The sequence below is a fragment of the Malaclemys terrapin genome, chromosome 16 (assembly GCF_027887155.1).
Source record: "Malaclemys terrapin pileata isolate rMalTer1 chromosome 16, rMalTer1.hap1, whole genome shotgun sequence".
Classification (NCBI taxonomy): Eukaryota; Metazoa; Chordata; order Testudines; family Emydidae; genus Malaclemys; species Malaclemys terrapin.
In genome coordinates this window covers 4,117,629-4,136,806 of record NC_071520.1, presented here as the reverse complement: position 1 = coordinate 4,136,806, position 19,178 = coordinate 4,117,629, and the positions used below count along the sequence as shown (strand labels likewise).

General features: G+C 67.0%; 1 protein-coding gene across 5 annotated transcripts in view; it reads right to left on the bottom strand.

Annotated features, from left to right (window-relative positions):
* SMTN (smoothelin) overlaps positions 1–19,178 on the bottom strand; it is a 56,000-nt gene that overhangs the window by 17,821 nt on the left and 19,001 nt on the right. Inside the window, exons 1-11 of one of the 5 annotated variants that reach the window (XM_054006227.1) lie at positions 14,740–16,539; positions 13,815–13,975; positions 13,292–13,385; positions 11,875–11,953; positions 11,679–11,776; positions 10,241–10,340; positions 9,461–9,777; positions 8,599–8,668; positions 5,643–5,744; positions 4,586–5,266; positions 3,745–3,833 (exon numbers count right to left, since the gene is read on the bottom strand). In XM_054006227.1, coding sequence (XP_053862202.1) covers positions 3,745–3,833; positions 4,586–5,266; positions 5,643–5,744; positions 8,599–8,668; positions 9,461–9,777; positions 10,241–10,340; positions 11,679–11,776; positions 11,875–11,953; positions 13,292–13,385; positions 13,815–13,975; positions 14,740–14,895 — 1,947 coding nt within the window. In that variant the 5' untranslated portion in view covers positions 14,896–16,539. Of the gene's footprint in view, positions 1–3,744; positions 3,834–4,585; positions 5,267–5,642; positions 5,745–8,598; positions 8,669–9,460; positions 9,778–10,240; positions 10,341–11,678; positions 11,777–11,874; positions 11,954–13,291; positions 13,386–13,814; positions 13,976–14,739; positions 16,540–19,178 lie in introns of those variants that run through there. The other 4 variants (XM_054006223.1, XM_054006222.1, XM_054006225.1 and 1 more) reach the window with 4 other exon arrangements.

Here is a 19,178-nt window from a genome sequence, read left to right as displayed (position 1 = left end):
TGGGCTCTGCACGCTCCCAGCCCTTTATAGGGGCTCTTGGGCGTTGCCCCTCCCCAGGGCTGGGCTCCACCAGCAGGCCTTTGTGTTCAGCCTGGCTATTCTTATCCACAGGCTGGGGCCTGGCAGAGGGGCCGACACAGGAGCCGGGTGGGGAGGTGCTGAACTTGGGACAGTTCCCAGCGCAGCCCAGTGATGGACTCGGGCCAGGTGGCCAAGCTGGGGGGGGGGGAGGGGGGGCGCGGCGGCACTAGGACATGCTCATGTGCAAGCCACCTGCCTCCCCACCCCCACACTCAGCCCGGGCTCCCCCTGAGCTGCCCCCCCCCGAGGGCTCGCCCTCAGCAAATGGGGGAAAGGGTCAACCAAAGCTCTGCTGGGTAGAAAGGGGCTTGGATAGAGCAGGCCAGCCCCCGCCATGCCACCCCCTACCCCATACACCCAGCCCCCGCCATGCTGCTCCCTCAGTACACCCCCCACCTCCCTCAGCCCAGCCCCTGCCTTGCTGCCCCCCACCCCACACACCCAGCCCCCGCCATGCTGCTCCCTCAGTACACCCCCCACTTCCCTCAGCCCAGCCCCTGCCATGCCACCCCCACCACACTCCCTCAGCCCCCGCCATGCTGCCCTCACCACCACCACCCCCCCAGCCCCCGCCATGCCACTGTCCCAGTACACCCCCCACCTCTCCCAACCCTCGCCATGCCTCCCGCCACCCTACCCCCCCAGCCCCGCCATGCCTCCCGCCACCCCACACACCCAGCCCCCACCGTGCTGCTCCCTCAGTACACCTCCCCCAGCCCAGCCCCCGCCATGCCGATCCCCATCACACTCCCCCAGCCTCTGCCATGCTGGCCCCGTCACCTGTCTGTAACTCACCCAGACCAGCCCCAGCAGTGCCACCCCCTGCACCCCAGCTCTCAAAGGCCAGCACTAGCGTCCCCTCCCCACACCCTAAGGAGGGGGAGGCAGGGCCCTCAGCACACAGCCCTGCAGTTCCTTTGGGGAGGGGCAGCCTCCCAGTGCCACCCATGCCCGTCCAGGCAGTGCACCCAGCTCCCGTCCCGCGCCCTGACAGTGCCAGCCCCTCAGCCCTGCATCAGCATCCCTGTGCATGGATCTCACCCGCAGGAGGGGAGGCCTCCATCTGGGCCGGCGCTGCCCAGCCTGGGGGCAGAGAGCACAATGCACAGACAGGAGGTGGCTGCAGGCCCAGGCCAGGCTCCCCTACCCTCCATGGGCCATAGGGGCAGGATTTCCTCTGGGGCAGGGCTGCCTGTTCTGCTTGGGGGTCCTCAGGGGGTCCCATCTTCACCCTGGGCCCTCCCTCCCCATGGCCTCGGTGTGCACAGCCCAGTGCCAGCGTTGGCAGGGACCCTGTTCCCGTCCGGCCTGCTCCATCCACCGGAGCCAAACCTCTCTGCGTCACAGGCCACTCCCCACCAGCTGCTGCCCCCCCACCGGGGGCTCCGAGCAGGCAGCTCCAGCCCCACTGCTGACTCTGCTCCAACACCAGCTCACCTGGGGGGCGCTGAGCTCCCATGAGCACCTGGCACGGCTGGTAAATAAAACATCAGCCAGGCAGATCAGGTTCCCAGGCAGCAAGTGGCAGCAGGAGTGACGCGCCCACCCTCAGCCTGCCCCCTCTAGGGCCCAGGAGCACGCAGCGCCCTCCGCAGGGGCCCCTGGAATAAAGCACCCCCACCCCCCCAGCAGCCACACTGCTCACCCTCCGCATGGACACCTGAGAGCATGGTCCCCTTGGCCCCCCACCCAAGCACCTGCCAGCCCCACAGCGCACTCCATGCCCGTGGCCACCCGTACCTGGAAGAGGTTGTGGGCTGCTCCTCCTGCCCCTCTCCCCTGCGGACAGTCTCGGCGCCCACCTGGCAGCTGCGCTCTCCCACCGGGCAGACCCAGCTCCGTGCCCTCCACACTAATACCTTAATGAGAGCTGACGGGCAGCTCGCACCACAGCCGGGCCACGGGGCCGCGTTAGCTCATTAGTGTGGGAGAAGCCACCCTCCCCCCCACACACACACCCAGCAAGAGCTGTCCCTGCTGAGTGCGCGGCTCCCACGGAGGTGCTGCCCTCCTCCCCCAGTCTGCCCTGCAGATGCCCCTCAATGCTGACCCACAGCCCCCCGCTGCTCCCTCAGGGTAGGGCTCAGGAACACCAGGGCTGCGGGGTGGTGGCTACTCCTGCAGGGAGCCCCCCCGAGTGTGGCCCCCGCGGGGACCTGGGCACAGAGCGGCCGAGAGCTGCAGACTCAGCCAGAGGTGCCTCATGTACCCTGGGGAGGGCCAGGCCGGCTCAGCCCCTCCTCCAGCTCCAGGGGTCTTGTGGGACAGGACTCTGGTGCTGCACCTCCTGGGGAAGGGGAGATGCAGAGACTCCTGCCACAAGGGGGCGCCACCCACGGGGGCACGTGCCAGGCCTGGTGTCATCCTGGGCCCCACAGCCACTGCAGTCTGGCCCTGATGCCTTTGTTTTTCCTAAACACTGCAACATGCCTGAGTGCTCTGTATTACCTTACATGGCCAAGAGTGCCAACCATGCCCGGCCAGCTCAGGTCCCGGCCACACGCGCCCACTCCCTCCCCTCTCTTCCCACTTGGGGGCACGCGCCCGGCCACACGCGCCCACTCCCTCCCCTCTCTTCCCACTTGGGGGCACGCGCCCGGCCACACGCGCCCACTCCCTCCCCTCTCTTCCTACTTGGGGGCACGTGCCTGCCCGCCGCCCCTCCCAGGGACATGTCCAGCTGCACACGCCTGCCTCCCTCTGGGGCGCACGCCCAGCTGTATGTTTCCCTTCGCTGACTCAGCTCCAAGGGCCACCCCTCACGCACACGCCATCCCCTCCCCGGGTCACACGCCTGGTACACACGCAGGAATCCCAGCTCCAAGGGCCACCCTTGGAAAAGGAAGGCAAGGGAGAAGGGGTACGTTTTCCAGTCCTTCCCAAGAATCCCCCTCCGGAGCCATGATGGGCAGGGTCCGGCCCAGGCGGCTCCTTGCTGTGCCCAGCGAGGTACCACCCCGTACTCTGCGAGGGCTCTGGGGTCCTGTCCCGTGGCTCATGGGGTCACTCGGCCCCATGTGACCCCAGAGTGAGGCCAGGATCTCCAGAGGGTGTGGGGGGGATGGGGGGACACTCCCCACACAGACCACACCATCACAGAACTCCCGGCGTAACACTGCTCTGACCTGGCCACCAGGGGGGGCAGCTGTGACAGCTCCCCACCAGGTACTCGCTGGGCTCAGTGGCAAGGCCCCCGCAGCCGACTCGGCAAACACGCTAGAGGGCTGGGGACAGGCCTGGCCCAATCCCAGCCGGGAGCCGCGGGGCCCATAGCCAGGCTGAGGCAGGATCTGGTTTCACAGCAGAGCCAGTGGAGGCCCAGGGACTTGCTTCCCTCCCCACCCCATTCGCACAGCCTGAGCCCCCCAGTTCCTGGCACCTGCTCTGTGCCCCAGACCCAGCCAGCCAGGGCTGGCAAACTCCCGCACCTGCCGGCTCAAGGGCTGAAGCATCCTTCCCTTGCGCAGGGCACTGCGCTGGTAAAGCGCCGCCCCCCCCCCCACCCCGGACAGCCTGCACCGGGCGCAAGGTGCCCAGGTGGGGGCATAGAGTGTGGCAGGGCAGGACTCAGACGCCTGCAGGGGCAGCAGATCCCTCGTGTGCAGCCAGGCCCGGCTCTTCCCCAGGCCCGTGGGGGGGGGGGGGGGAGCGGGGGAGGCTCACCTTGCTGGCTGTGCTGACCCTGCCGGTGCCGCTAGCGGTGCTGCTGCTGCTGATCCGGATGGGTGAGCTCCGCAGCCCCAGGGTCAGCTCTAGGATGGGAGGCAGGAGAGTCGAGGCTGACAGACAGCTGGGGCCAGCCAGCATCGGCCGCGGCTAGCCCAGCGCCTCGCCAGGCCCCCACAACATGCACACCCCAAAGAGCCACACAGGGCTCAGACCTACCCCTGCCCCCACAACTGTCCCCCACCCTCACAGAGCCCATTCCCCCAGCGCCAGGGCTCACCATGCAGAGCACAGCCCACCCCTGCTGATGGCACAGCTGGCCTCTGCATAGGGCGGGCCCAGAGTCAGGGGATTCCCCCATAGGAAACCCAGATTCCCCAGCAGGGGACCTGCCTACTTCACAGTGAGGGACTGAGGCCCCTGGGCACCCACAGCGAGCCGAGGCGCTCCCAGCTCCGGGGCAGGCCTGGGGGTGAGGACCCAATGTCCGGGGAGTGTCCCACAGCCCTTTGGCTGGACCCGACACTCCCCTGGCTGGGACCGGGGGCAGCCAGCCCTGGGGCCATACAGCCCAACTCCAAGAGCAGGTCAAGGCTCTGCTAGTTTCCCGTGAGCCCCACTGATCCGCCTGGGGAGAGGGGGAACCATGGGGCAGCTGCTCAAAGGCATCTTAGCGTGATAGCCGGGCGAGGCTGCACCCCCGCCTGGCTGCAGAGCCGGCCCCACCTGGGCACGCTCAGGAGCGGCTGCCCTTTGCTCGCACCTCTCCCAGGAGCAGAGCCGTGGGACCCACACGTCGGCAGCTCAGCCCTGCCGCCACAGCCGCTGTGGAACCTACCTGCCCGCTGGCTGCCTGGCACGCCCACGATGCGGTTGCTCACGGGCTGGGCCCTGCCATCCTTGATCTCGATGGTGAAGAGCGTTTTCATGGTGTCCTCGTCCCTGGCGCTGGCCTTGGTGCCGCAGGCAGGAGGCTGGGGCTGGGCCGGGCAGCTGGGCAGAGAGGCTGCGTGCTGGGCACCAGGCTCCTCTGTGCCGGACGAGCTTCCCTCGGCATTTTCAATGGGCCTCTGGGGGGACGTCAGCCGGCCGCCCTGTGATTGGCCAGCCTGGCTCCTCCCCACAGAGCTGCCCTCCTCTTTAGGGCAGGCTGGGCCCCCGGCCATCGCAGCCTGTGCCTCTGAGGAGGAGGTGTGGTGCTCTGCACGGCTGCTGGCTGGGGGGCCCCCTGAGCCCTCCTTGGCTCCCCGGAGGGCAGCATGGCCTGGTGGCGCCGGGCTGAGTCCGCACCGAGGACCACTGGGTAAGTCTGCTGTGCGCTGGGCACTGGCCGCCTGGGAACCACAGGCACCCTGGGGACGCAGGAGCTGCTGCTGCAGGACCCAGGAGCCTTTGCCAGGGCTCTCCCACTTCTGGCTGCAGGACCTGGGACCAGGCTGGGCCAGGGAGTCCGAGGTGAACTTGCGAACGCGCTCCCGCACCGAGTTGGCTCTCTGGAAGGGCTGCTCCCGCGCAGGCTCTGGAAGGGGAGACAGGAGCAGAGTGAGGACTTGAGCCATTCACCCACCCGTGGGCACAGAGCCTGACTGGCACTGGAGCGCTTTGCCAGGCATCCCCACCCCCAGCTCAGTCAGGTTTCAGGAGGACCCCGCCAGCCCATTACCCCAGAAGGGGGAGCGGAGAGGCAGCCTTGCACCAGCTCTCATGCCCCCGGGGCAGGTGCCCCACCTGCAGGGTGGCTGGCATGCTCTCTGGAGAAGCCAGGGCCGGGGCCCCTTCCCACTGCACCCCTAGAGCGGTAGCGGGCAGTGTCACAGAAAGCCCTCCCGGGACTCCTGCTGCGGGAAGGATATGAGGCAGAGCACAGGCCAGGGGGCAAGGGGAGGGGGCATTACCAGTGCTGCGGGCCGGGAGCGGGGAGTACGGCGCAGACGGCATGTGGGCGTAGCGGTGGAGATCCTGGCGGGCAGGGGGTCCTGGCACATCATGGGTGGGTGCTGCCAGCCACAGCGTTTGGGAAGGACCAGACCAAGGTAGCATTTTCAGAGATGCAGATAGCACAGCCAAGGAGAGCGACGTTAGAACAGCAGTGCCAGGCATCACCTCTGAGCACAGCAACCCGCGGCCCGCCCCATGGGCAGGGAGGCCGAGCCCCCCGCCACAGAGCCCTGCGCAACCCCCAGGGGCCCAGGCCGCCCTGCCCCGCGGGTACCCAGCCCTCAGCCAGGGGTGAGTTAATCTGGGCCGGCGCAGGCCCATGGCCAGCAGAGGGCAGACTGCAGCCCTGCCCCCCAGCTCTGGAGCACACAGAGTCCCCAGGCAGGGCAGACTCAGGGGCAGGGCCCACGTTCCGCCCGCCTGTCCCCCTCCAAGGGCACTGCCAGGCTGGGGGAACCTGGCCAACTTCCTGCAGAGGTGTCCGAGGAGTGCAAGGTTTGCTGCAGAACCAGCCCCTTTGCACAGGCTCCATTTGTGCCCCTCTGCCTGGGCCTCCAACGAGCACCCCGCCTCGCCAGCTTGTGGCAGGGCCATGTGCTGAGGGCCAGTCCGGGGCACTGCCCGGGGAAAGCCCACCTGCAGGGGTAGCCGTGAGTGTCTGCCCTGGGAACCTGGCCCCAGGGGTTACACTTGGTCAAACCAGGACCCCTGACCCTCCACGAGCACAGATAACAGTCCTATGCTGCCAGACACCAGCGCCCCCATGCCCTCCGCTACGACCAGCCCCGCCACAAAGACTGGGCCAGGCTAGTCCAGCAGGCGAGCTCCAGGCTCAGCCCAGCGGGCGATGCTGCCAGGGCACAGCCCTGCGGTGAGAGCCGAGGGGAGGCGCTGTCCTGGGGTCTGCAGGAGACGTCCCCCTTTCCAGAGGGGCGATCGCAGCCGCCGCGGTGCGCACTGTGCAGCTCCTTCTCCATACGCTGCCCTGGCACGGTCATCCCCAGGACCCCCTGCTCTGGGGCAGGGACGCGGGCACCGCAGCATCTGCCTGGCATCACGCAACAGAGTCAGGCTCACACAGTGAGACGCTGAGCTCACCTCTGCCAGCCAAGGTGTCACCCTCTGATGGCTGTTGGGGAGTCTAGGGGCTTGACCCACTTCCACAGGGGCCTGGTGGTTGGGAGGGGGACCCTCTTGGCCATGGAGAGGGGCCTGCCCTCCCCTGACCAGAGTGATGCATGGGGCGGTGCCTGTCCCGGCTCTGGGCAGACCCCAGGGCTGTAGGTCTCCAGGTCTCATCCCTGCACTCCCTCTGCTCTCGCTGCCAGCCAACACCCGGCCTTGCTCAATGCCTGGGGGCAGCACCTGCCCAGTTAGCGAGGGTGCAGGAAGCTCAGGGGGGCTGTCCCAGAGATGATCCCCCCCCAGGGGGGTACTGGAGAAGGGCTATGCACAATGAACCCTGCTCCGCCTGGGAGAGAAACCCGAGAGCCTGTCCTGCAGGGAACTCCCGACTCATCTCAGCCCCTCCCCGGCCTAGCGGAGACCCTGGCAGGTTGAGTCAGGGGAGCGGGGGGGCTGACCAGGGCCAGGATCTCAGCTATTTCCTCCAGCTCCCCAAGCCGCAGCAGCCGGCAAGGGGGGGAAGCCCTGGCGCTGCCTGGCGCAGCAGGCCTATGGTACGAGTCGAAGTGTGGGGCGGTCCCCCGAGCTGGGAGCCCAGCTCCCCCGCTGAGATGCCTCCAGCCAGCAGAGCGGGGTGGAGGGCCAGGAAAGCACAGAGCGGTGCCGAGCCGCCGGCCTTATTGGGCTAAAGAATGTAAAAGGCTGGAGTTTGCTGCACACACGGATTCCCTTTCATGGCCCTTCAGCAGCCCAGCGAGCAGGCAGGCGATGTCGCAGCACCAGCCCGGCCCCGCTCCCACATCAGCTGGGACCGGGGCAGCTGATGAGCAGGGTCAGGGAGGGGTCACAGGCCTGGGTCACAGGGGGCACCCCCTCTAGGACCCCCACACAGACATGCACCAGTCTCCCAAGGCACCTCCATGTTTGTGCCCCCTGCCTTCGCTCTCTGCCAGGAGTGGTCTTGATTTTGCCTGGGAAGCTTGTCCTATCCCAGGGGGGCGGTGGAGGGCGGGGGGGTGCACATCCCCCAGCTCGAGCACAGACCCAGCTGTGCCTGGCCAGGAGCCCAGAGGTTGGTCACAGAAGACTCAACGCCTTCGAGCAGCCAGACTGGAGCAACGAGGACACAGGCTGGCCAGAAGCCCCAGCAAGGCCACGCCGCCTCCCCCAGAGGGCAGCACTGAGCTGGGAGCCCACAGCACCACCCACTGACCTACCTTGGAGCCTGGCACTGCTGCAAGAAAGCCCACAGCTCCGTCCACCCACACCATCTACCTGGAGGGTGGCACCACCGCAGGGAGCTCCGAGCCAACTCTGCAGCCAGCCCAGAGGGAAGCAGCATCCCCGAACAAGGCAGTTCACAGCATGGCCACACTGGAAGGGGCACTGCTGTGGGGAAGCTCGCAGCCCCAAGGGGGAGATTGGCACAGGGGAGCTCCCAGCAATGCTCACACAAGCACCCCCAGCAGAAGCATTGCTGGGTGTTTGCAAAACATCCCCAGAGAGGGGGTGCACAAGTCAACATGGCCAGCAGGGAGCTACTGCGGAGAAGCTCTCAGCGTCACTGGAGAGGGGGCACTGCTGCGGAGAAGCTCGCAGCCTCGGTGCCCCAGCATACAAGGAAGCCCTCACTTGATGCAGGAAGGTCCCTATGCAGACAGTCCATAAACACTAGTGAGCACAATCCACTGGTGCAACTCCCGGCAGGGGCTCCCTGAGCACAAGGCCCTGGCCAGGCACAGCTGGGGATGGCGTGGGGGAGGGGATGGTGCTGTGCCTGCGTCTTACCAGCTCGCGTCGTCTTGTTGGCAGAGCTGGCCGGCTTCTCGGGCACTTGGCTTTTGACACAGATGCTGACCTGGGGGGGAAGGGGGAGGTGGAGGGTTAGCCCCAGCAACTCCTCAATCCAACAGGTGCCAGATGGTGCTGGGTACTGCCTGCCTGGCCCCCCTCCCCTGACTCTGCCCACCCCCCTCAATCCCACCACGCAGCCCTCTGCCAATCCAGCCCTGCCCCTCTCCCCCGGCTCTACCCACCCCCCTCAATCCCACCACGCAGCCCTCTGCCAATCCAGCCCTGCCCCTCTCCCCCGGCTCTACCCACCCCCCTCAATCCCACCACGCAGCCCTCTGCCAATCCAGCCCTGCCCCCTCCCCCGGCTCTACCCACCCCGCTCAATCCCACCACGCAGCCCTCTGCCAATCCAGCCCTGCCCCCTCCCCCGGCTCTACCCACCCCGCTCAATCCCACCACGCAGCCCTCTGCCAATCCAGCCCTGCCCCCTCCCCCGGCTCTGCCCACCCCCCCTCAATCCCACCACAGCCCCCTGATAATCCGGCCCCAGCCCCGGACCTGCAGCCCCCTGCCATGCCACTCTGGGCTGACCTTGCAAGGCGCAGGGGAGTTTTGTGTACTGATCAATGGGGACGTGTTAAACCCCAGACTCATTTCGCTCACGTCCTGTTTCAGGCCTGGACAGCGGGTCCTGTGGTGAGCAGCCACCTAGCGGCCAGCATTCACAGTACCCGGCTCAGCCCTCCACTCACACCTGTCCCATACGGCCCGTGGGCGCCGGCCAGCAGAGAGGGCAGGCACAGCCCGTTCCTGGGCACTCCCCTTCAGCCCCCGGGAGGGGCAGCTGGCCCGTTACCTGGCTGTTCTGGTTCCCGTCGCTGGGCAGCCTCCGGCGAGTCTCCTCCACTGGGCAGCTGTCGCCCGTGGTAGCAGGTGTCTCTTGATGCTCTGGTCCGCCCTGGCTGGGCTCCCCACTGCCCCCTGCTTCTGGCTGGCCGAGCCCCTCGCCGGCCCCCTCCTGCGTGCAGGGCTGCTCTGCCCCTGGGCCGGGCTCAGGGCTCTGGGAGCTGCGCTCCGGGGGCTCGGCTCTCCGCTGCGGCTCCAGCTCCAAGGACGAGGAGCAGCACGGCGGATGCAGCGGGTCCAGGAGCAGCAGGGTCCCCGAGGCCGGGTCTGCAGGAGAAAGACCAGCTTATGGGGGAAAGTCGCCCCAGAGTCCCACCACCCTCCTCCACAGCTAAACCGCCCCTCCCAGCCCCTCCCGAGTGAGACCCCCGACTGGGGCAAACCCTCTCCCACCGCTCTCTGCCGCACGCCAACTGCCATGTCCCGGCCCTGCAGGGAAAGACCCCTGCTCAGGACCGAGCAGCAAACCAGGTGCTGCCCCGACCCCACACCACAGCCTGGGAAAGGGGCGGCTGCCAGGGAGAGAGCAGGCAGCCCCTACAGGCCACGACCCCATTGGGCAGGGCATGGTGGGGTCCCACCCACCCCGCCCCACTGCCCCTGCATGACCAGTGGGGGAAGACAGCTCTGTGCCCTCCCCTCTGGGCCCCCAGGCTCTGCCCCGGTGTGGGCCGGGCTGGACTTTGCCTATGGAAATCAGGCCCCAGGGGCAGGATTTGCATGGACTCACCCTGGGCATCTGGTTTGTGGGGCTCTCCCCTCTGCTCACTGCGTAGCTCCCGGATCTGAGCCCGGATGCGCTCCCGCTCCTCCAGGTCCTCTAGCTGTGCCTGGGGGACAGGGGAGTGAGTGCCAGCCCGGCTGCCAGCCCCCCGACAGGGAGCAACCAGCTGCGGGCCCCTGGCCGGCTGTCCCTGCCCACCCCCCAGCACTGGGCGTTTACGTTAACCCTGCTCCCAAGTCGCCCCCTGGTGGGGCCTGGGGCCGGCAGTGGGCAGCCCACGTGACACCTGAATAGAGGCACAGAAGCGGAGAACCTGGCCGGCCCCGAGCCCAAGGGGGACATGGGCGTCCCCTCGGGAGGGCTCAGTGCTCCTCACTGCCCAGCCTGCCCCAGGGACTGGGACGTACAGGCCACCCCCTTACACATCTCCTCAGGAGCCGGGAGCAAGCCCTCAGCAGCTTGCCGTGCTCCTCTGGGGGGCAGGTTCGAATCCAGCCCAGGGAGGAAGTGGCTGGAAGTCCCCAGGGTGAGGGAAAAAGGGCTCAGCCCAGCTCCCACCCCGCAAGCCAGCCAGTTAGCCCTTCTCTCAAGGGGGCGGGGAGGGACGAGAACTGACGAGCCTTCAGGCTCAGCTAGTCTCCCCCGCCTCCCCAATTTCAGGAAGAAAGCCTCAAGGTCCCCCAGCACAGATCCCCTGCCCACATCACTGCCCAGAGCAGCCATGGGAAACCCACCTGCCCCAGGGCTCAGGGATGGCAGGGTGGGACCATGGCGATTACCCATGGGCTGTGGGGTCCCAGGGTGCCCTGAGATGCAAGAGGGAGGAATGGCACCCAGCGACAGTGGGCACCCTAGAGGGCACTTGGGATGCATGGGGGGAAAGCCTGGGACAAGATGGAGCCAGCACAATGCCCAGCACATTGGGCAAGTGGCGGGAGACTGCCCCCAAGTGCAGCAATAACACGTGTGGGAGTAGGCACATCCTCGGCTCACTGCAGAGCCCTACACTAACCCTCTGCCCCAGGCCTCCCAGTTCCTGCAGAGCCCCCCCGGCCCCACACCTCACCAGCAAGCTCCCCCCCCGCCCCACATACCACAGAGCTCCCTCCGGCCCCACACCTCACCGGTGAGCTTCCTCCCCACCCCACTCACCACAGAGCTCCCTCCCGGCCCCACACCTCACCGGTGAGCTCCCCCCCCCGCCCCACTCACCACAGAGCTCCCCCCCCGCCCCACTCACCACAGAGCTCCCTCCGGCCCCACACCTCACCGGTGAGCTTCCTCCCCACCCCACTCACCACAGAGCTCCCTCCCGGCCCCACACCTCACCGGTGAGCTCCCCCCCCCCCCGCCCCACTCACCACAGAGCTCCCCCCCCGCCCCACACCTCACTGGCGAGCTGTCCCCACCCCACTCACCGGCAAGCTGCCCCCACCCCACTCACCGGCGAGCTGCCCCCATCCGAGCTCTCCTTCCCCTTGGAGGCCAGTGGCTCCTTTTCCCCTTTCCGGCTGTTGTGGGCTCTCCCTGCTGAAGCCGCAGCTGGAAGGGAGGGAGGGAGGAGCCAGTTAACGAAGAGCTGGCCCGGGGCAGGGCCAGGCCAGGCCTGCGCACGGAGCCAGGGGACGGGGGTGCCGTACCCTCAATCTCGTTGGCCCGCAGCTTGCGGATGGCGGCCCGGATCAGCTTGCGCTCCTCGTACTCGTCGGCTCCTCGCAGCTGTGGCAGAAAGGGGCACAACATGGGCTCTCCGCTCCACAGCCACCTCAGGCTCCTGGCACGATGGGGGCGGGAGCGCCCCCAGCGCCAGGGCCAGCCCACCCAGGCTCGGCTGCAGCCCACTCCCACACGGGCCAGGTGGGTTCAGCAGCCGCCAGAAATCCTGTCTAGGTGTATAAACAGCGCAGGTTTCCTCTGCCGCTGCTCCATGCATGGGCGCCAGGGAGCACAGAGCAGGGGTTATAGTGGATGGTTGGGAGCCAGGACTCCTGGGTTCTAGCGACAGTTCTGCCACAAACTCCCCATGGTACCTGGGGAAGGCATGTCCCCGCCTTGCCTCAGTTTCCCCACGGCTAGGTGGTCAGGCGCTGCCCCGAGGGAACAGTGCTCCAGACGCTCTCACTGAACGCTGCCTACTGGGGGCAAGGGTGGGAGGTGCAGCACCTGCTGGGGAGGAGCTCACACTCCAGGCAAACTAGCCAGCAGCCTCTTCCTCCCGCCTGCACCCCCACGCCAGTGGGAGACCAAACCGTCTGCATCCTCCCCACCTCCCATCCACCAGGACACTGCAGCCCTAGATTCAGGTCCCCTTGGCGGGACACCCTCCACTGCCCTGCTCCTTCAGCCCTAGCCCCCAAGAGGGAGACTCCAGAACCTGCCAGTCGACAGCCGGCTCTGCCCCCGCGCTGCCATACGCACAGCCCTGCTCGCCATCCTGGGTCGTGAGAGGTCCCAATCTCAACTGCTCCATTGGCACGACGGCAAGTACCCACCCTGCTCCTGGCACCGGGGGCTCCATGCCCGCCCAGCTCTCTGCGCCTTGCCAGCAGCCCGACGGCACTGCTCAGACACTGCCTGGCCACGGCTCCCCTGGCCACTGCTCAGACAGGGTAGCTGATGGGAGCGGAAGGTGATGGGACATGGCAGATGGGGGAAGGCGCTGACGAGACCAGGGGACCCTCAACCAGAGCGTGCAAGCAGTAGCAAGGGCACAGCAATGGACCCGCACCCCGGCCTGTTTTACCGAGGGGAAACTGAGGCACGGAGAGGGTCAAGGATATGGCCTGCCCCAGGTCACACAGTGAGTAAGGGGCACAGCTGGGAACAGAACCCAGGAGTCCTAGCTCCCCATCTTGTGCTTGGCTGCCCTGATCACAGGAAAGGAGAGGGAGTGAAGGGAGCCGAGCTGGAAGGCAGCAGGCACCCTGGCTGGCACCAGATCCTCCCCACCCCACACCCAGGGCAGAGCGCAGACTTTCCTCCCAGAACGGAGCCAGAACGGGGTCATTCCCTCCCCCAGAGGACAGCCAGCAGCCCACACCCTGGAGGGCAACTCACCAGAGCCGTCAGCTCCTCCACGTCCGTGATGGAGTCGAGCTTCCCGGAGAGCAGCGCCAGGGATTTCTGCTGCTCTTCCTCCAGCCGCTGAGACCTGCAGAGAGACAGTCTGAGCAGGGGCACGCAGGCTGGGGAACTGGGCTGTCCCCCAGTGCCAGAAATCCGAGTGCACGCTCAGCTTCCTGGTGGTGCGGGCAGGGAGGGGCCAAGACGGCATGATGCCAGGATGGGGGCACTTCCCCTAAGCCCAGCTGTAGCTTCTCCTCTGGGGGGGGACCAGGGACACGGAGCAAGCAGGAGCTGCCATCCCAGCCTGCCTCATCCCACACGGGCCCTACGGCAGGAGGACCAGGTATCCAGGGAGCAGCGAGCACCGGCCTGCCTGCCAGGGGCACTGCCATCCCTCTGGGAGGGGCAAAGACTCTGCTCCATAAACCAGGCTCACTGGGCCGGGGGGGGCAGCTCAGCCCTGTCCACGAGGTGTGGCGGGGCCCACACCCCATGCCCCAGCCCCTGCACTCACCGCAGCCAGTTCTCCTTGTTCTCCTGCCGGCGGCTGCCGCGCTCCGAGCGGAAGCGCTTGGATGCCAGAGCCTCCTCGTCCCGCTCCAGCTCCTGGCGCCGCAGCTCCCGGATGGCCGAGCGGATCTGGCGCCGCTCAGCGAGGTCCGGCGTGGTCTCCAGCTGAGGAGCAGAGCGGGGAGGTTACCCAGGGACGGCTAGAGCCTGCTATTTATCCAGCCCCCTTCTCCCAAGGGAGCGGCGGTCAGTGCCACCCCTCCTGAGCGCCCCTCCCGCCGGGCCGCCCCCGCTCAGCACAATGGGGCTGTTTGTGCCACTGCGCTAGCTGCACGGGAGTGTCACCACACACACTGCTGGGCACTGTCCTCTCCTCGCCAGGCAGCGTGTGCCCTTGGCGCACAGCCCTCCGGCCCCAGCACACAAAGCAGAGGGTGCCTATGCAGCGGGGGCACCGGCATGGCTCAGAGGCAGCGTCACACATGCACGTGCCAACAGGGACAGAGAGCAGGGACTGGGCAGGAGAAGGCCAACTGGCCTTTCCCGACACTGCAGCTGGCAGTGCCCGGGCAGGGAGCAGAACGCAGAGGCAAGACTTGGGCCCACACTGTCCAGCTTCAGATCATGCCGCGGACTTGCCGCCTTGCCAACGCTTGCCCTGGGGAGGAAGGAAGCTGGCAGCACACTCCGGGGCACGTCCAGGCCAGGCCCCTCCGCAGAGACACAGATCTGTCCGGGGGGCACAGGGCGGTGGTTGGACGGGAAAGAAAATGGAAGGCCCAAGGGCTGGGTCTGCTTGGGGCAAAGGGAGCCCGCGGAGACGGCAATGGGATGGGGTCGACAGGCACCCACGATGCACCAATGCAACTCCCCCTGACCACTGCAGCCCCTGCCCCCTCCCCCCAATACCCCTCTGTTCCCTTCCCCACCCTCAGAGTTTGCTCTGCTTCTCTGCCTGCAGCGGGGGGCCCTATCCTGGGTGCTGCAGCAGCTGGAGGGAGATGTCGGAGCGGCGAGGGCAGCATGCCAGGGCGTGGGAGGCCCCATTTCCTGACGTCGATCTCACGGCAAGCTCTGATCCACATGTCCCTTCCTTCGGTTGGGCTCTAGCTGGGAGCGATGTCCAGCTATCGTCCCCCCCCGTTTGCAGCCACCGCCCTGTCCTGCCACAAGACGAGCTCTGACGGCATGCCCAGCAGGTAGGCCCGTGGGAGGGGCAGCACCTTGGATAGTGGGTGGGACAGGGAACAGTGCAGAGATTCGGGAGTGGTTGGAGCTGGCGCGGGTGGCTGTGGAGAACCTGGGCTCCCAGCGTCCTTGGGGGCAGCGTACCCAGCTCAGAGACCTCAGCTCCAGCAACCCTCCAAACCCTGGGCAAAACAGGACCTGTTTCCCCCGCACCCCCCGGCAGCACAGCGGCCTCAGCCAGCCCACCACACGGGACACCCTGCTGCCGCTCTGGGGAAGGCTGCTCAGACAGGTCTGCAGAGTGCTGCCATGGGCAGCGCCAGTCATGCAGGACGAAGGGCACCGCCGGCTCCACATGGGCCCAGTGCCCTGGGCCTGGCCGAGGAGCCAAGGGTGGCTCCCTTGCTGTTGCTACAGCAGCACTCCTGCCTTGCTCTGCACAGGGACTCATCTCCAGGGACCTCATGGCTGGGCCAGGTGCAGGAAGCCAGGCCCAGGCCTAACGGGAGGGGGGAGCCCAGAGACCCCCAGCCCCAAGGGGTGGGGACCCAGGAGACCCCGGGAAGCGAGGGCAGGAGCCCAGCCAGCTGGGCCCTGCACAAGCCGGAGCGCCTCTCTGACTGCAGCATGTCAGGGCTGAAGGAGCCACTGGCTCCAGCCGCTATTTCTCATGGAATTTGTTAAAAATAAACTATTTGACCCAAACCAGCTGCTGTTTGAGATGGAGCCTTTGAGGGGTGGGAGCAGCGGTGCCAGCCCCAGCCTGGGTTCCTGCTTCCGCCTCCCCTGCCCCTGAGCACATGGAGCCAAACAAACCCTGCAGCCCACTGACCAGGCCCAAGGGGAAAGACCCCCAGCGCAGGAGGTGAACCACATCCCCCCGGGGCAGGCAGCTCCCATCCCGGCAGCCCCAGCCTTTGTCTGTTTCTTGGGGGACTGGGCTAGGGTGGAATTAACATTGCCAGCCATCTGTAGCCTGGGCCCATTCCCCATCAGCCAGCTAGGGACACCGCTCCATAAACCCCCCGAGGGGAGACCCCACTCCAGATTCCTGGCCACACACCGCAACCGCTCAACAGAGGGGGAGCCCCCCAGGTGCCAGCCAGGACGCAAGGGCCCCAGGCTCTCCCCAGCCCCCACTTCCCTCCTGGCAGCTCCAGCCCAGGTTCCCACTTCCAGCCTGGACAGAGCAGAATCAGGTTGGGCCCGGATTTCAGCAGCGAGCCGGATCCAGCCCACGTGCGACGCTGGGGGGACTATGGAGCATGGTGTGGGTCAGGTCAGCCACCGGCTCCCCTGTTTCCCCAGCCAGAGCTCACCCTGCCAACATGCAGCGTCATTCCGGGAGGTGCCAGGCCAGCTGGACCCACCCCCAAGAAGCCAGTGCCCTTTGGTGCCTCTGGAAGCCCAGGCACCCACAGGGGGGTAAACATTGCCTGCCCCAGACCCCCCCCCCACCACTAGGGTGCTCAGTGGTGGAGTCCCTAGGGAGCAGCTCTGATGCATCAGGTTAGGGAGCTGGCAGGCACACCGGGGGTGGGGGGGACCAGCCAGCAGGGTGGCTCAGAGCTGCACCAGACTCTGCTTCCTAGACGCTGAAGCATTAGGTGGAGCTGCTAGTCCTTGCCTGAATCCCAAACACCTGGCCCAGAACGTCTGCACAAAGGGCCCGCAGCTATCCAGAGCCCGTAGCCGGGTGGGAGGGCGAGCGCGGGTCACCAGTGCTCTGCGCCATGCTGTGCAGGGGGGGGGCGCTGGCCTGCCAGACACCTTGCCCCTGATCCCCAGAGAACAGGAGAGATTCCCCTCCCCGGAGCCCCAGCTCATCCCCTCGGGCTGGTGGAGATGGGGTCAGACAAGACAGCAGGGGGAGGAAAAGGCGGGATGGAAGGGATACCGAGCAGAGATTAACTGGGGGGTGGAGGGGAGGGGAGATAGCCAGGTACCAGCCACGGGGCCTCTGGTGGGACCAAGTGGCAGAGTCCTGGGCATCCCTCTCCCCTTCACTCACAGGCTGCCCTGGAGCCCAGGACACGTACGCCAGGGCAGGAGGTGGCATTTTGCTGGCTACAAGGCACCTCCTGGGAGAGCGTCTGAGCCCCAGGGATGCACCAGTGGGACCCCACTCTGAGACGAGGCTGCCAGAGACAGCAGGGGGCTGAGTGGCACAGGGCTCACGCTGGACTGCCCGATGCGCTGGAGAGCGCAAGCATGCCAGAGATACCTGCTCTCTCCTGGAGCCACGACCTTAGTCCCGTCTGGCTCCGAGTGGGGTCCCCCTCCCCCTCACGCGCTGCCCATCAGCACAGGTGGTATCAGCCACGCTGCGGCTGGTTCTCACACCCTGCGGCAACTGGTGCCTCTTCACCACAGCTGGGAACGGCCCCCGGGGCAGGGGGGCTGCCAGCCAGGATCCAGCTGGCTCTCTTCCACACAGCCCCAGGCAGGGCTCTCTCACGGGGGGCCGTAAGCCAGGATCAGGCTCTGCCTCTGGCCCCTGAGGCAGGGAAGCGGCTTCAGACCCCGTGAACCCTGGCAAGGAAAGCGAGTCAGTTCTGGAGAGAGGTGCAGGGAGAACAGCTGGGAGGAGACAGGGCCTCTTGCTGCTCCCCAGGGAGGGGTGTGCAAGGGCGGGGCAGCTAATGAGGAAATTACCCCTTCCATTCCGGGCTTCCCTCCCAGCCCCTCCTCGGCAGCTGCTCCAGCTCTCCAGTAAAGGGGGGCGGAGGGGACTCCGCACTGACAAGCCAGGTCAGCTGCTGTCCCCAGGAAGCAGCACGAGGCACATTCCCCCCACAGCCTTAGTCAGTCATCCAGTGCCACGCACTGCGCTGGCACACGGAGCAGGCAGGAGACACCACATGGAGACACCCACCCCACCCAGCCACAGACAGGAAACCCTGCCTGCCAGCAATACCCTTTCAATCTGCAGACAGGCTGCACAGGGATCGGCTGGGAGGGCTCACGCCTCCCATGAGCCAGCTCCATTGGGGTCTCTCAGATTCACAGCCTGATACCCCCAACTCCCCACGCTTCTCTCCATCATCCTGGCCCTGAAGCCAAGTGCTCCTGCCTGCCCTCAGCAATCCCACAGAGCCAGGATTCCACCACTGCCCACGCTCCCCCATTGTGCGCCAGGCCAGCTGCCCCAATGGCCCTTTTGGTTCAAAGCCGCCCACACTCCAGCGTGGCTGTGCAGGCCGGGAGCAACGAGAGACCTCAGCCCTGGGCTGCCACTGGGGCAGTCACCAGAGGCCCTGAGGGATGCGGGAGTCAGGCTCCCAGAGGGCAGGAGCTTGCGAGGGGCTCAGAGGAGGAAGCTGAGCTCAGCGCGAGGCCCAGGGCCCTTCTCCCTGCCAGGATGGGGGCACAAGCTCTGCACTCCTCATGCCCTGCCCAGCCCAGCCAGGAATCGGTGCTCCCGCCTGTCCCCAGGGGGACTGAGCCGGACTCTTCACCTCAGGAGAGGCTAGGGCGCACTGCACAGCATCCTGGGCCAGGGGGCTGCCTGCCCTCCCTTGGCAGACCCAGGCCTCTCCTCCCCCAGAGCCAGGTGTGCCCTGCCCTGGGGTGAACCCCTAGTGGGCATACGGCAATCGTCAGCAGGCCAAGGCCAAGCCACGGCTCCCCCTCATGACATCCCACAGCCAGGGCAGGCCGTTCTGCCTCCAGCAACACCTCTCCCCGCCTGGGGGCACCAGCATACCCAGCCTGGGACAGCACCTCCCTCTGCCCTTCCATGGCCCAGCCCCGCTTAGTGTCGCTGCCTGCTCTGCAGGGTGAGCCCCCCGGCTCCTCTCTGGAGCTTCCCCAGGACCAAGAGCTTGTGGGGTGGGAAGCAGGTGCCCTGGCACTGGGCTTCCTCCAGGGGAAGCCTGGACCACAGCCCCTGGGCCATTCAGAGTCAGACCAGTGCCAGGCCTAGCAACAGCTGGCTTGGTGACACACAAACAGTATCTATTCCACCCCAGGGCAGGGACTTGACGTGCCGAGAGCTGGGCACATGCTGCCCCTCAGGAGCCACCGCCCACAGTGGCAGGCTTGGGTGCTTCCCCCCTCAGCTGCCAGCCTGCAGGGTCGGCTGCCCCCAGCAGCAGGAGCGCTTAGCATACAGACCGTCTCCTGGGTGGGTTTCAGCCACCTGCTTCAGTGGGACAGGGCGGGCCAGATCGCCTGTGGC